This window comes from Trichoplusia ni, chromosome 5 (assembly GCF_003590095.1).
Source record: "Trichoplusia ni isolate ovarian cell line Hi5 chromosome 5, tn1, whole genome shotgun sequence".
NCBI lineage: Eukaryota > Metazoa > Arthropoda > Insecta > Lepidoptera > Noctuidae > Trichoplusia > Trichoplusia ni.
In genome coordinates, this window is record NC_039482.1 from 9,328,428 (window position 1) to 9,343,626 (window position 15,199).

The window sequence follows — 15,199 nt, forward strand, 5'->3', positions numbered from 1 at the left end:
ACTTTCATACATATATTTTTCACCATTATTAGATTCGTGATTGCCCTCAATATAGCAGTAAACGTGTGAACAGTGTTGATACTGTTTATAAGGTTGATTAGCACTATATAGATTAAAAAGAGTTCGTTAAAACATACACAAGTGCTTTGTGTTATCAGCATAATTTCTTTAGTCCTCGTTATTCTGCATACCGACTAGTAAAATAGACATCTTTCTCAAGATGTTATAAAATCTAAGTAATTCATTCAAATATCAAAAAAATTTGTTAATGTATCGATAAAAAAACATCTTTATATATTCGAACTAGCTGACCCAGCAAACGTTGTTTTGCCGAATATGTTTTTTTTTAGTTGTATGTATTTAAATGCCACATTATAAAAAGAGCAAGCAATTTCGTCCAAAAAATAAAATATTTTTTTACTGTGAGCAACCCTTATCACTTAGGGGTATGAAAAATAGATGTTAGTCGATTCTCATACCTACTGAATACGCATATAAAATTTGTTAAAAATCGGTTAAGCCGTTTCTGAGAAGTACGGTAACTAACATCGTGACACGGGAAATGCGTATGTACGTCATGGAACTCTTCTTAAACAGCTGATCCGGTGTTTTGGTTGCATTGGCATTGGCTTACATTCTCAAATCAGATCTTCAGTACGACCTAGCCGAATTACCCTGTAGGTATCTATATAAGAATAAGGTAAAATTAAATACAAATAAGATACAAATACTGTGACATAATTAATAACAGTTTTTATTTATTCACAACACAATTCATTTGGTATGATTCTGAGGTTAGAGCATGCGAGTCCTGGTGACGTTTGCGTAGTACTTAGCTGACGTGCGGGGCGTGCGCGTGCGCATCGGGTCTGTGAAGTTCACGGAGTACAACCCGAACTGAACCCTGAGAGTGAAAAATATATAATATAATTAACACCAACAAAAACACGAAATCGATAGATGGAAACACACATCATTTTCAAAAATATATTTTTTATGTTGCAAAACACATAAGCATTATGTGGGTTGCTGTCTATTTCATAAGAGATCTCTACCAGCAGACCCCTGATGAGAAGAGTTTTTATCATTTTTATAGGAACAGAAGTTAGTGTGTGGGGCAAATACTTCACAAATACACCGTGTTCAATTTTTTTTCGGTTTTTCACCATCAACTTACGTATATCCTGACACCCATTCAAAGTTGTCCATCAATGTCCACGCTGTGTATCCTGTTATAGGGACTCCTTCGTGTAAAGCTTGCAAGATCTAAACATAAAAAATACACCTTAGCCAGGTGACCAGATTACCAGATGACCAGTCCGATTCTTTCCAAGCTAGAGCAATATTAAATTGATCATATATGTATAGTTCGCGCCAGTAGCTTACCCAGTTTCACTAAGCATGACTTTAGTCATTAGTTCGAAGATTGAAAGGTTTACTGAACTTGTTCCAAGTAACTCCTGTGGTATTCCACTCGCAGCGTGTCGTCCACATCAGGTCCTAAGGGAATCCCATTCTCCGTGATGAAGATCTCCTTCAGGTCGTATGTTGTGTTCAACCAGTTCAGTTGCTTGTGGAAACCTTGAGGCCATATCTGGAAAGGAAAAAGATTTATTTTATTTTTATCGTTACACAAAACCATCGCTACAAGAATCTAATACGACTCTGATAAAGTGTGTAACAAAAAAAATCATTTTACAAGCTCAAATACGAGCACGTTTGATAAACATTTCATACCAGCTACGTTTGAGCCTAACATAAATTGATTAAAAGCTTCCATAGAATTATAAGGCATCGTACCGCAAACCAGTCGTTGACGCTGACCCAGGAGGGATGACTCTCCATGATAATGCCCATCTCCGAGGAACCTATCAGCGGCCACATGGGGTTCCTCTCTCCAGGGCGCAGGCGTCGAACCAGCCGGCTCGTGAAGTGTTGCAAAGCAAAGTAGTCGTATGTACCTTTGGGAGATGTTTTGTATTATTGCAGTACAAAGATTAATTCAGTAAGATGAATTTATTTTTTACAAGAAACGGTGCATAATATGTTCGTTTTGAATATCTGGAAAAAAGTCTGCTTAAAATGTTTTTGCTCGGTTTGGCAAAGTCAAGTCTGTTTACTAATTAGGCCCTATTTGACTAATATTTTTTTTAATTATTTAATTAAATATTTATTTATTATTGAACTGTTGGAGCTTTTCTTCCTGAGCCACCCAAAGTTAGCTTCTAATATTTCTAAATTTCGTTCAAACGCCATTAAACAACATTTTTTGCCGAAAACACTGTTTTATATCTACCTCTAACCAGATCTATTTCTTCAGATGTGAATGGTGGCAGTCGCGGGTGTGAGTAACCTTCCATTCTTGCATTATCAGCCAGATTTTTTTCCAGTTTGACAGGCCATCCTCCCTCTTTTGAAAAAATTGGATGTGCGTATCGTCCCTCCTATAAAAAGAATTTATACGACAAAATTATCAAAACGGTGACCGTTAAATTAAGATCTAGATTTTTTTTTCGTTAAATAACGTCTCTCACGTTATGAATTTAATCCTTGTATTTCGGGGAGTTTCACAAACATTCAATACACATGCACAAAGACTCAGGAAAAGTATTTGTGAATCACACAAATGCTTCTCCTACGCAAGCAACAGGCTATTTAACGGCGGATATTTTGCTTGATTCGTGTCTTTTTACTAATAAGTAGTAGTAGTACAGTAGTAGCGTATTCAGCGAGAGTATCACCACATATGTACATACGCACCCAAAACTCAAACATTAAATCAGTTATTTCTTCGTCTTCTGGCGTGGCTGGCTCAAACCAGAAGAAAAGAGTAGACAACGAGAGCTTTCCTGGAAAACAAACAGCAATTTTCGTTCGCAATGTATACCAAATGAAAGATTATCAGTTTCTTACAAAAAGGGGGGGGGGGATTGCAAATTGTGAACCACTTTAAGATAGAGTACACTCACTTACATTTGAAAGGCACAACTACCACATGCCTTGATGTCAGGTAATTAGTCATAAGTGTGAAAAATCAGATATAATCAAACTCACCATTATATTTACTCCTAAACAGGTCATCATACATTCTATACGCCTTAGCATGGGCGACCAAAACGTTCTTATTGCATAAGTACCGTCCAATGTTCGGATCGTCATAGTACGGAGCGAGGAACAGAGGGAAAACCCCTTCGCAGAGAATAAATGGTTCGTTGATAGTGACCCAGTACGTGACTCGGTCACCGAACAGAGAGAATACTACTTGCGCGTAGTCTGTGAACCAGTCGACTATAAGGGGGTTGGCCCAGCCACCTGGAGAGAGTACCAAAAATGGAACAGATGAATAGGGGTGTAGTCCAGAGGAATATTCTGGAAATATCCAATAGAAATTCCTGAGTTCAAAATCACCACACATTTTAGACGTCTTTAAGTCAAATTAAATCTGCTCGTCTTTTTTCACGGGTTCGTAAAATGTCAAAGACTTTTTAAATGATTATATTATGACATTTTTTTTAATAAATCAAGAAATTAAACAATCATTCATTTTGATCGGTTTCTATAAAAGATGAAGGAGAATAAATCATAAAAAAAACATATCCAAAAAGTGAAATATATTCTTAGAAATCTCACCTAAGTCTTGTAAAGACTGCGGCAAATCAAAATGATGTACCGTCACAACCGGTTCGATCCCCTTCTCGAGCAGTCCGTCTATCAAATTGTTGTAGTAATTCTTGCCGTCCTCGCTGATGATATTGGGGTATCCTGACGGGAGCAAACGAGACCAGGATATGGAAAATCTGGAAGCAGTTTATTATTAACATTCATGCACTTTAAAGGCTTATTCGTAGCTTCTTGCAGTTGAAGGTGTGCTGCTTGTGGTCCTTGGCCACACTGCTGACCTTCATCTTTATTTTTCAGTCATTGGCGCTGTCATTTGATAACATCATTAATCATCATCATCATCTTTCAAAGGAAGCTTTGGAGAGCGAATGGTACGGAGTGCCGTCAATATAGTTTATTTTGGGTTGCGTCAAAAAAAGTTACTTTATAGCCCATCATTGGCCTAGCCTTTTCCCAACTATGTTGGGGTCGGCTACCAGTCCAACCGGTTTCAGCTAAGTACCAGTGTTTTACAAGGAGCGAGTGCCTATCTGACCTCCTTAACCCAGTTACCTGGGCAACACGATACCCCTTGGTTAGACTGGCTGTCAGACTTTTTCAAGCTTCTGACTACCTGTAACGACTGTCAAAGATGTAGGAATAACAGCCGGGAACCACAATTTAACGTGCCTTCCGAAACACGGAGGAACTCGTTATGACGAAGATGGTCACCCATCTACAGACCAACCGCGTCAAGCATAGCTCAACCTGTGATCGTATCACTTATGCGGTTATGGCTTAGTTACGAGCTCCTCTTTACTCCTTACTTTATAGCCCATATTTAATCAATTTTCTTTTGATTTACAGGTGCCCCAAACAAAATTTTTTCCTATCAATACTACACGTTTCTTTACAATACCATTCTTGTTTGTAGGTACCTCTCACCTGTACGTGTCCAGCCCTAACTCCTCACACATCTGAATATCTCGTCTCCACAGGTGGTAGGAGTCACACGCCACGTCACCGTTACCACCACCAGCTACTATTTCTGGGCGTGTGTGCACTAAATAGTCCCAAATGCTTTCTCCTTTATCTGTGAAGAAGAAAGATGGAAGAAAATAAGACTTAAAAATCTCATTGCCTGCTATCCCCACCCCCTCACCCACATAAAATCAGAATCATAAGCTTTTATTTCAATTGGGCTCTTTTCCAAGCACTTTCGAAACGTTATAATATTGGCGAATCCCCCTCGCCCCATGAAAGAAGGTATTTAAATTTTTCTCACCACTGACGTTCCAGGCCCCTTCGACCTGGTAGGCAGACGATGCGGCACCGAACTTGAACCACGTCGGGAAACGCAGCGGTTCCGAGCCACAGCAACCCACGAACAACACACTGTGGATACGTTTAATGGATTTATCTAGTCCAAATGATGAACAGCTGAGCAAATGCTAATTTTCATGAACAGAAGAATTGAGCATGAGAAGACTAAACAACAAACAGGTTTCGAAAAGGTAGAAACGACTTCATCGGGTATAATAGCTCTATTTTAAATGAATATTAAAACACAGAAAAAAAGATTTCTTTATGTAAATACTATTGAAAATCTTGTACAAAGGAATCATAAATTAAAGCGATTAATTACATAATTTGTCTTTTATGAGCCACTTTGAAAAATAATTATAATGAGTTTTATCACGCTAATAGCGAAATCCAACGATTGGCGACAACGCCACCGGTTCATTTCATAATCAATCCTGTTTTATCCGAATAGATAGTAAAAGTTGGGTGCAGAAAAAACTTTTCACTCTGGAATATTCGGAAATGGATCGGAGATGCAAGTGCTGAACCATAAATTAAGCCTTACAAGTGGTAGGACTCGTTCCACAGCGCTGACTGCCAACCTGGACTAGTCAGAACCTTACGAGTCCTTAACGAGGTGACGGGTAGTGTCATACTCTAACTGAATTAACCTACAACACCGGGCGACGTCAGCGTTTTGTTTCCGACACTGTGGTGCTGTGAAGCTTTGGAACACGTACCAAACTTACTAGTCCTGTCATTAAAAATGTAACCGCTCGTTGTATGTCGCGGCGTGAATAGTACGGTTAGAGTATGCAAGACGTTGGATACTTTTATGCCTCACATTGCCTTCAATCGAAGTACCTTCAATATAGTTTATATTTAACTGCTGCATGCAATCCTACTGCCGCGAAAAAGGTAAAAACGATCTGTTATTCGATCGGAGAAATTCCAACAGACAGCGTCTTTAATTATGAATAAAATAACCGAAATATTAACATCTCCTTGAAAGAATTACCATGTTACACAAATCACAAAACATTCAATGAACTATGTATATTGCACTTAATTTCCCTACTCAATTAGCATTCCGTAAATATTGTACGGGGGGAAACAATACATTTTCATTTGATGTCTTGTAATAAAAAAAAATTAGTAAGAAAAAAATATTGGTACTTCGTAAATCTGATCTTAACACACTCCCGCATAATGGGCATTGATTTAGTGATCTAAAGCTCAACTATCAAAACATTGCCAAAATTAAAAAAACGGTATGACCTGGACACAGCTAGTAACGACATAGTAGCAAGAATCACTTCAGTATCTAATAAGCATTAAATACAAAAAAACTTACCTGAATACAAGTAAACGGATCATCGCACTTTCCACAACTAACCGATGCTTTAAGATGCTATGCTATCTATAGCATCTAATACTATCTGCCAGATAGTATTACATAGAACAAGATTAGTTCCTTGAAATTATCACAGAGGTCGCTTGTAAGATGTGGTTTTAGGGCTCGTTATTGCTAAAGGAAACCCCCAAGATTTCTATGCGCACTATTACGGTTTATTATTTTCCTCTTTTCTTGCATTTTTAGGCACTCAATTACCGTTACTTGCGGGTTCATACATAACTGCATGAAAAAATTTAATCTTTGTGAAGATGTTATAAAATTTAGCTATTTAAGCATCCATGCAGACAAAAAGACTTTGTTACAAAACATATCTTTATAAAAATAAGGATAACCAATAAAATAAGATAAACAATACACAATAGATGAATTATTACTCTTTATTCTAGTCCCGTTGGATACAGGTGGCAATGAACCGGTCGCGCTGGAGAACATATGGAGAGGCCTATGCCCAGCAGTGGACTGCTATAGGCTGAGATGAGATTCTAGTATATCTCTTGATTCTGAAGATAAAGCATGCGAGTCCTGGTGACGTTTGCGTAGTACTTGGCTGAGGTGCGGGGCGTGCGCGTGCGCATCGGGTCTGTGAAGTTCACGGAGTACAGCCCGAACTGAACCCTGAGAGGAAAAAAAGAGTCGTGTTATTAAGTAAAAAATAATAAAATCGAGATGGATTGACAGATATAATTATTTTCATCACATCCAAAATTTAAAAAATCGCAACGGACATACGTTGAGTAGGGTAACGCATGTTCTACACGAGATATCTACCTTTAGGTAGATATCTCGTGCGCTTTTGGTTGGGAGTGTCAGACTTACTAAAACACACAAATATTCTTTTCTTTACCTTTCCTGTACCGGGGTCGTGGGAACCCTTTCGGACAATTCCGAATCCCCGGCAGGACCTGTGATAGCAAAATGTCGTGACATTGCCAGTCATGGGGAGTTACTGTGGTCCCCTTATACCGGACAATAGACCTAGTAAATAGATGTTACCATCATTGATTGTCACTTACGTGTATCCCGTCATCCATTCAAAGTTATCCATCAGTGTCCACGCTGTGTATCCCGTTATGGGAACTCCTTCGTGTAATGCCTGCAAAATCTAAAGAAAAGAAAACTTATTGTAATTAGTTTAAATCCAAATACAACGAACATAACTGTTGTAACTACCGTGATAGGAAGTTGAAATGTTGACGAGTGACCAATTTTTGTTTCCAATCATGAATTTCTTTAGCCTATTTGTTCGGAATGCTCAGTGTGGCTAGTAAGGCTCGTGCAACTGGATTCTCTTACTTCGGGAAATACAGTTTACTTAAAAAACAGCACAAATATCCTGTCGCTTCTTTGATAGTTGCGTTGACGCTGCCAGTACCTTCCTTTGCCGGAATCACGGTTTCGCATATTCTAAGGGTAGTATTTTATAAACAGGTGTTTATACAATTGTATACTTAAAGAACCTAGAAGTATTATATAGGTTAACTGGACCTCTCCCAGATAACTCCTGTAGTATTCTACTCGCAGCGTGTCGTCCATATCAGGTCCTAAGGGAATCCCATTCTCCGTGATGAAGATCTCCTTCAGGTCATATGTTGTGTTCAACCAGTTTAGTTGCTTGCGGAAACCTTGAGGCCATATCTGAAAGTTAAATTAATTTATTTGCAGCATCACTCAGAACTCTCTTAACAGCACTGTACATAGTTTTTAAGTCTAAAATAAATCGAATATTTTGACTTTAGAAATCTCTCTGTATTTTGTGGCGTTCAAATGTGTCCCTGGGTAGCCAATCTTTTGTTTCTCATGTCATGCCATGATCTGATCTGAACATCCCCCTTAGTTCCGTTTGAAACCCTTCACTTACTCAATAGACAACAAAACTTTAATCCAAATGACGTAGACAGATGGTCGACAGATTTATTAGAAATGCCTCTTACCGCAAACCAATTGCTGACGCTGACCCAGGAAGGATGGCTCTCCATGACGATGCCCATCTCCGGGGAACCTATCAGCGGCCACATGGGGTTCTCCTCACCGGGGCGCAGGCGTCGGACCAGCCGCGTTGTGTAGTGGTTCAAAGCATAATAGTCATATGTACCTTTAGAAAATAGCGTAATTGTGTTACTTTAATACTCCATTGTGTAGTTTAAGATTAAGTCAGTCAGAATTAGTCAAAACCTAAGTTAAGTCAAAGGGAAAATGGCCAATCTGCAAAAGGCAAATCAGGCAAATCCTAATATGCCTTAATCTCATTCGAATATTGCACAATTTGATTGTTGAAGTCGAAGACACTGTATTTTATCTACCTCTAACCATATCTATTTCTTCAGGTGTGAATGGTGGCAGTCGCGGGTGTGAGTAACCTTCTCTTCTTGCTTTCTCTGCTAGGAACTTTTCCAGTTTTACAGGCCATCCCCCAACCTTTGAGTACACTGGATAAGCGTATCGCCCCTCCTACAAAATGACTACAATTACTGGTAAATACTCGTCAAATTAAGAAACTATAATTATAAATTCTTAACTCATAATTTTATGAAGAGCCCCCGCGCTATGGACAGTCAGGTGTTTGTTGGGGCTTCATCACATACATACCCAAAATTCGAACATTAAATCAGTTAGTTCTTGGTCTTCTGGCGTGGCTGGCTCAAACCAGAAGAAAAGGGTGGACAACGAAAGCTTTCCTGGAAAAATATTAACAATATGTATGTTTTCATTTTTTTTATTATCTACGTGGATATGACTGTATTAACCAAATCTAAAATCCAAAAAAATTGAGATGCTATGGGAGATGACACTCAGTAGATACTTGTGCGACCACCGCTAACATTAAAACAGATAAAATCAAACTTACCATTGAATCTACTCCTAAAAAGTTCATCATACATTCTGTATGCCTTAGCATGTGCGACCAAAACATTCTTATTGCATAAATACCGTCCGATATCGGGATCGTCATAGTATGGAGCGAGAAACTGTGAGTAACTTGCCTCGCATAGGATAAACGGTTCGTTGATAGTGACCCAGTAGGTAACTCGGTCACCGAATAGGGAGAAGACTACTTCGGCGTAGTCTGTGAACCAGTCGACTATGAGGGGGTTGGCCCAGCCACCTGGAAAAAGTGACCACTGAATAACGGCTTAGCGAACTTGTTGTGGTATGGAATAAAAGCTAATCGCTTCTACACCTGCTAAACTGGGTGGGTATGGGTAAAGATAATATGCCATTTGCCCAAACACGGATGGATGGAATTATTTGGACAACCGTGTAATAAAGCTTTTTAATTGGTCCCTTTTGATTTCAGGAGAACATCTCCTCCGGAGACAAAATCGATGAAGATGTAATTGATCAGGTTGTATTTGAAACAGAAATAGCGAAATATGTTCTTAGACATCTCACCTAAGTCTTGTAAAGACTGCGGCAAATCAAAATGATGTACCGTCACAACCGGTTCGATCCCCTTCTCGAGCAGTCCGTCTATCAGGTTGTTGTAGTAGTTCTTGCCGTCCTCGCTGATGATATTGGGGTATCCTGACGGGAGCAAACGAGACCAGGATATGGAAAACCTGGAAAAGTAATAATTGGAATGACGTCATTTCCATTCATCTGAGCTTTTTATATAAGGCAATGCTTGTTGAAATTATACTTGGCATAAGTCATTTCCAGGTTTTCTGACGATATCAGTGGTGTATTGGAATAATAAATGTGGGAGAATAAGAAAGGAACTCATACCTTCGAAAAAAATACATTGGTTCTTTTACTTCGCCTGCGTTAGGATCAAACGTGCATTTCGCGCATAGAAATCCATGCAAAGACCGGCAAGGCTACCACAACAAAGTCTTTCAAAAAAGTCTTTGCTTTACATATTTTTATACGTCTTACCTGTAAATGTCCAGCCCTAACTCCTCACACATCTGGATATCTCGTCTCCACTGGTGGTAGGAGTCACACGCCACGTCACCGTCACCACCACCAGCTACTAGTTTTGGACGTGTGTGCACCAGATGATCCCAAATATTTTCCCCTTTATCTAGAAATAAAAAAAGTAAACAAGATAACAGAATATTGCTTGTACAGCACATTCTTTAAGTGGTATCATATATGGTAGTGGTATATTACGGTTTTAAGGTAGGTAATAATGTATATAGTGTTTATTTTTAAAATTAACATCAGGCAATGAAGTAACAATAAAAAAGAGACATAAAAAGAATAGAAAAAAAATCTTCATTGTATTACTTTTTATTAATGTCGAACTTTTAACCTGACATATTAACCAAACATGTTTGTTACCGCCCGTTTGTCCTCCGTGCTCCTAACGTGCAAGGTGCCTACGGGCACTACTATTACCTATAGATTATAAAAACAGTTATGAAACGTAAAGAATATCTCACCACTACCTTGCACGATGATAAATATATTATGATTGGACATATGGCCGAGCTGAGCTGAGCAAAGTCAGATTTCCATATCGAATCTATGCACATGCATATAATAACTTCTGAGCATTGATCACGAGGCTTCCCTACTGCAGGTTGGCGACTGAAGACTTCGCTATTTTCAAGTGTCTTAGAATAATTTAAAGGCGCTACGCAACTTAGAAAAGTCATACATAAGTCGTTGAATATAATCGCAAGGCCACCACAAAAAGAAACATGTCAAAAGATAAAATATGATCTAAACAATTATAAGGTAATAAATCACTATACTGTGTTGACTCAAGCTAACAGGGTAATCTAACTCATCGCGATACCGCCACGGCGCCATTATTTCGTTGTAAAGGATACAAAAGTTAATTCGATGGCAAAAAATACTTGCTTCAGGAACGCGAGGAAATGGACAGTAAATTTCGCCTTCGATTATTCTAAGAGCTGACTGCCAATTTCCATAGTAGAAAGGCACATTAAGAATCGTGAGAATTTAACTGTTTTTTTTTAAGCAGGGACTGAATTACCCAAAAATTAAGGTACCTTCATATTTCGGTATCACGTCATACCATTAAATAAGGAGTACCAAAATATTTGATAACATTAATTTTTTCAGTAGGAAATACGTAGTGGTATATTTTTAACTTTTGTAAATATCGATAGCGGAACCTAAACAACCTAATTGATAAGGGATATGTCCTTTATTTGCTGATTGTTACATAATCCATAACTCGTCGGTTGGAGCTCGGCGTAGTTTGTGCTATTTGCCGGGGTTGCCTTGCTGTAGGGCGCACTTTTTCCTCACGTGGGCTACAAATCCACCCATTGTGTATATTCTTGCTTTGGGGCATATAAGGGCTATGTGTGCGTGCACGGTGGATCGCAGCGATTTCTGCGTCCGCTGCGCTCAGCCCGGACATAGGGCAGCGGCCTGCACGAAGGCCGCAAAGTACGTCATTTGCGCGGCCACCGCCGAATTAAAACTTTTTTTTATTTATTTATTAAAAAGGTACATGGTAAAAAACCTTAAATCTGCTGCAATTTCCAACAGTTTGTCTGTTGGATCTTATTAAACATTATCTACTATCTTATTAAATAATATAAACATTTTAACTATTTTAAGCAATATGCGTGTCCTGGCAAGGTGAGAATGGCTAGTGTATACTAGAGAATATGGTGAATTTTATATTATGAGCCTGTAGATGTCCCACGGCTGGGCCTCAGCTCAGGCCACAGACCTCTTCCCGTACAGGGAAAGTTGAAGCATTGATCACTACACTAGGTCACTGCAGTTTGGAATCAAAGTCTCTTCACGATGTTTTTCGTTATAATTGAGAAAGTATTTATAACTTTTTAAAGTCATATTAGTGGTACTCTGCTCGTGTTTGGATCGAACCTGCACCTCATGCATAAAACCGCAAAGCCATCACGACATTCCAAATAGTGCATACATTAACATTATTATTGCCCTCAATCCAACAGTAAATGTATGAACAATACAGATATTATCTTAATGTCTTAACGCTTTACGATGCACACATTTACTTAACTGCGGTTAGGTAGCTATAAAACTTCATTTTAATTAATCTTTACCTAAGCCGTGCAGTGCAGTCATCATCGCTATTAATATCCAAAGGTAATACGAAAACCTAAGCCTTAAAACCTGTCATTCTGCCAACCCGGTTTACTTCAAACCTGTACCAAATTATGAATGTTCATAACCAGCGTCACCTATGACCTAAACGCGATGCAGTAGTAGGCAAATAATGTTACTGGCGACGGTCGTGAAATCATTCAAATAATTAAGAATGCTTGTCCTGAGTCTGGGTGTCCTTGTGCATGTGACTAGAATGTTTGTGAAACTCCCCACAATACAAGGATTTAATTCGTTAGTGAAAAAAAAAAACGACTCTCGCGTTTTTTTTAAAGCACTGCTGTTTAAAATGGCCGGCCATTCTGACGGTGGCATGGCGTTGCAACAATGTTATTGTTTTACGGAACTAGTTTGGTAGTTGGATCGTAACGTAATTAAGTGTTAAAAAAAATTGACAGAATAATATAGCGTAACACAAAATGACAACGGGTTAAAAAAAGAAACAGTTGCACTCCATTCTCAGTGTACCTACAGTACGAATGTTTATATTCGTATTTTTAACAAATTTCACGTTTTCATCAAACAATAGCTTTTATTAAACGATCAAATCAAATATCAAACAAATTTGTTAACATTTTATTAGATTCGGGTTTCTCCTTTCGGAGCGCTTACCCCGAATAATTCAGATGGCACATTTTTGGCATTGACTCTAGCACCTATCAACACAAAAAAAGAAGACGATGGAGTCGAGAATGCTTGAAATTAAGAGATAAATATTATACTAATATACCACGATAAACAGATTTGAAATGAAAGTATGTACAAAAGCGGACTTAATGCCTGAAGCATGCTTTACAAGTCAATCATAAGGTGAAGCATACACAACAAGAATTACATTGGTGGGAAAGAAAACTAATTCTTCATGTCACTTCATGTCTTTTAACCGTGATTCCTGACCAAAGAGATACCAACCTTTGTTTTCTAAAGCATGATGAGTTTTGATAAAATCCCCACGTCTTGAATAAACAATATTAATGAAAATGGATTATATTCTTCGTAAAATAAAGTTAAAGGTACTTTAAGCTTTTAGACACAACTCAGCTGTTTTTTGAGAATACCACTGTCAAAAATGTAGTTTATCACTAAATTTTTATGAATTATAAAAATATATAATAATATGCAACTTACCTGAACACGACCAAGCCGGCTAAATACATCTTTCTGACTGAATTGGTATAGAACGTTTTAATCTTACTAAGGTACCTACTTAATCTTTCAACTATTTGTTTTAAATAAACTTTCATACCACAATGAAAGATAACTGTTGAAAAAAATGCCTTAAGAGCAAAGAAATAAAAGCTATTTTTATGTAAAGCTAGAGGTTACTGGACAACTCTAATAACTACCACTTAAATGTACGGTATATAAGTAGATATCTAGTTAGAAAATGCTTAAATGACTCCAATGATTAGCAAGTACCTATGCCTATGCTACCTACTTAATAGTTACCTACTTTTAATGCCTTTACCAACTTAAGACATTTCAACTATAATTAAGTTTATAAGTGCTCTGTAAGGAGGGTCCGCCCTTCATAACAGTCGTCATAATTTTATTTTGCGTAACAACGGATAACCACGTTTGAACGTCTTTTCGCAGAAAATCGTTTGGCATACACACATTTACCATACACCGAAACTCATAATTTTGTAAGTCAGAATCACCTTTAAATTCAATAAGTATAACCATCATATCGTAGAAAGTTCACAACCAGAATCATCTTTTAGCATGCATTTCACATCCATAATAAATTTAAACTTTTTTTATTCGCCACAGTACGGTGGAAATGTCAATTGCTATATTTTTTTACACGCTTTTTATTAGCTTCACCTGTATGTTTGTTTTTTATTGTACAATGGTCTAGCGATGGTGTCACCAATATAATTATTCAAGTATTGGTACCATCATCAGACAAACCAAGTAAGGTCTTTGGGTTCCTTATCTGAAGCTTATCGGGCAGTGTGTGGGGTGAGGCAGGGAGGATTGAGCTCTCCCACACTATTCAATATTTATGTAAAGGAGCTGGTCCGTGGGCTCAACAACACCGGTGTTGGCTGTTCTATAGATGGTCAAATTATCTACGCCGACGACACGGTTTTGTTGAGACCATCAATCAGTGCTCCGCGGAAACTCCTTAAAGTCTGTGAGGTATGTGCAGCACAAGAGCATGGCTTGACGTATAACGCGAAAAAAAGCGAATTACTGGTGTTTGGGGCGAGGCGCGCGCGGTAGCGCGGCTTTATATAAAGTCGCATAAATGTTAGGGTTAATTGCCTAACCAAATTCAAGATAATTTGAGTTTTTCTTTAGACCAATAAATTTTAACAATACTGATACTTTAAGGTATATAAAATTAATGAACAAGTACCTTAATTTCCTTACAATTTATTGATGTAAAACTGAAGATCATAGAATGAAATACAAAATAAATTTAACTAGTTTAACAGATGTTTTAGTCCCTTTCTATACAGTGTTTTCTCTATATTACTATGATGAGCCTGAGATTTTAACTATCTAAACAACTTTAACGGATTGAAGGATGCCTTTATAAAAACATTAGGCTCCTGTCATTATATCCCCAGTTCTTTCAAAAATGACACAAAGAACAATTTTATTGAACATGCTCTGAATGTACTCAAAATGACCCAGCAATTAATCAGCTGCATGCAGGGTTGCCAGGTGTCCAGATAAATCCAGACGTGGTTAAGCTTTTTGGTTGTATGTCTCGCCAAACTAAATGGTGTTTGGCTTGTCCTGATTTGCAGAAAATGATTCAAATAGCACAGGCAATCCAATATACACATATTTATGTTG

The 15,199-nt window shown here is 38.0% G+C and overlaps 2 protein-coding genes across 2 annotated transcripts; both read right to left on the reverse strand.

Moving 5' to 3' along the window:
* Positions 1–753: 753 nt before the first annotated feature.
* Positions 754–14,694, reverse strand: LOC113494400 (myrosinase 1-like). Its single transcript, XM_026872718.1, has 11 exons — positions 13,517–14,694; positions 4,886–4,995; positions 4,546–4,693; positions 3,631–3,797; positions 3,055–3,312; positions 2,761–2,849; positions 2,297–2,444; positions 1,801–1,961; positions 1,445–1,594; positions 1,178–1,266; positions 754–904 (listed from the first exon to the last, which is right to left on the reverse strand). The coding sequence occupies exons 1-11, from the start codon at positions 13,630–13,632 to the stop codon at positions 796–798; spliced, it is 1,545 nt and encodes a 514-aa protein (XP_026728519.1). The 5' UTR covers positions 13,633–14,694; the 3' UTR covers positions 754–795.
* Positions 6,681–9,393, reverse strand: LOC113494402 (cytosolic beta-glucosidase-like). Its single transcript, XM_026872720.1, has 7 exons — positions 9,301–9,393; positions 8,906–8,994; positions 8,620–8,767; positions 8,251–8,411; positions 7,805–7,954; positions 7,333–7,421; positions 6,681–6,934 (listed from the first exon to the last, which is right to left on the reverse strand). The coding sequence occupies exons 1-7, from the start codon at positions 9,305–9,307 to the stop codon at positions 6,802–6,804; spliced, it is 777 nt and encodes a 258-aa protein (XP_026728521.1). The 5' UTR covers positions 9,308–9,393; the 3' UTR covers positions 6,681–6,801.
* Positions 14,695–15,199: the final 505 nt, after the last annotated feature.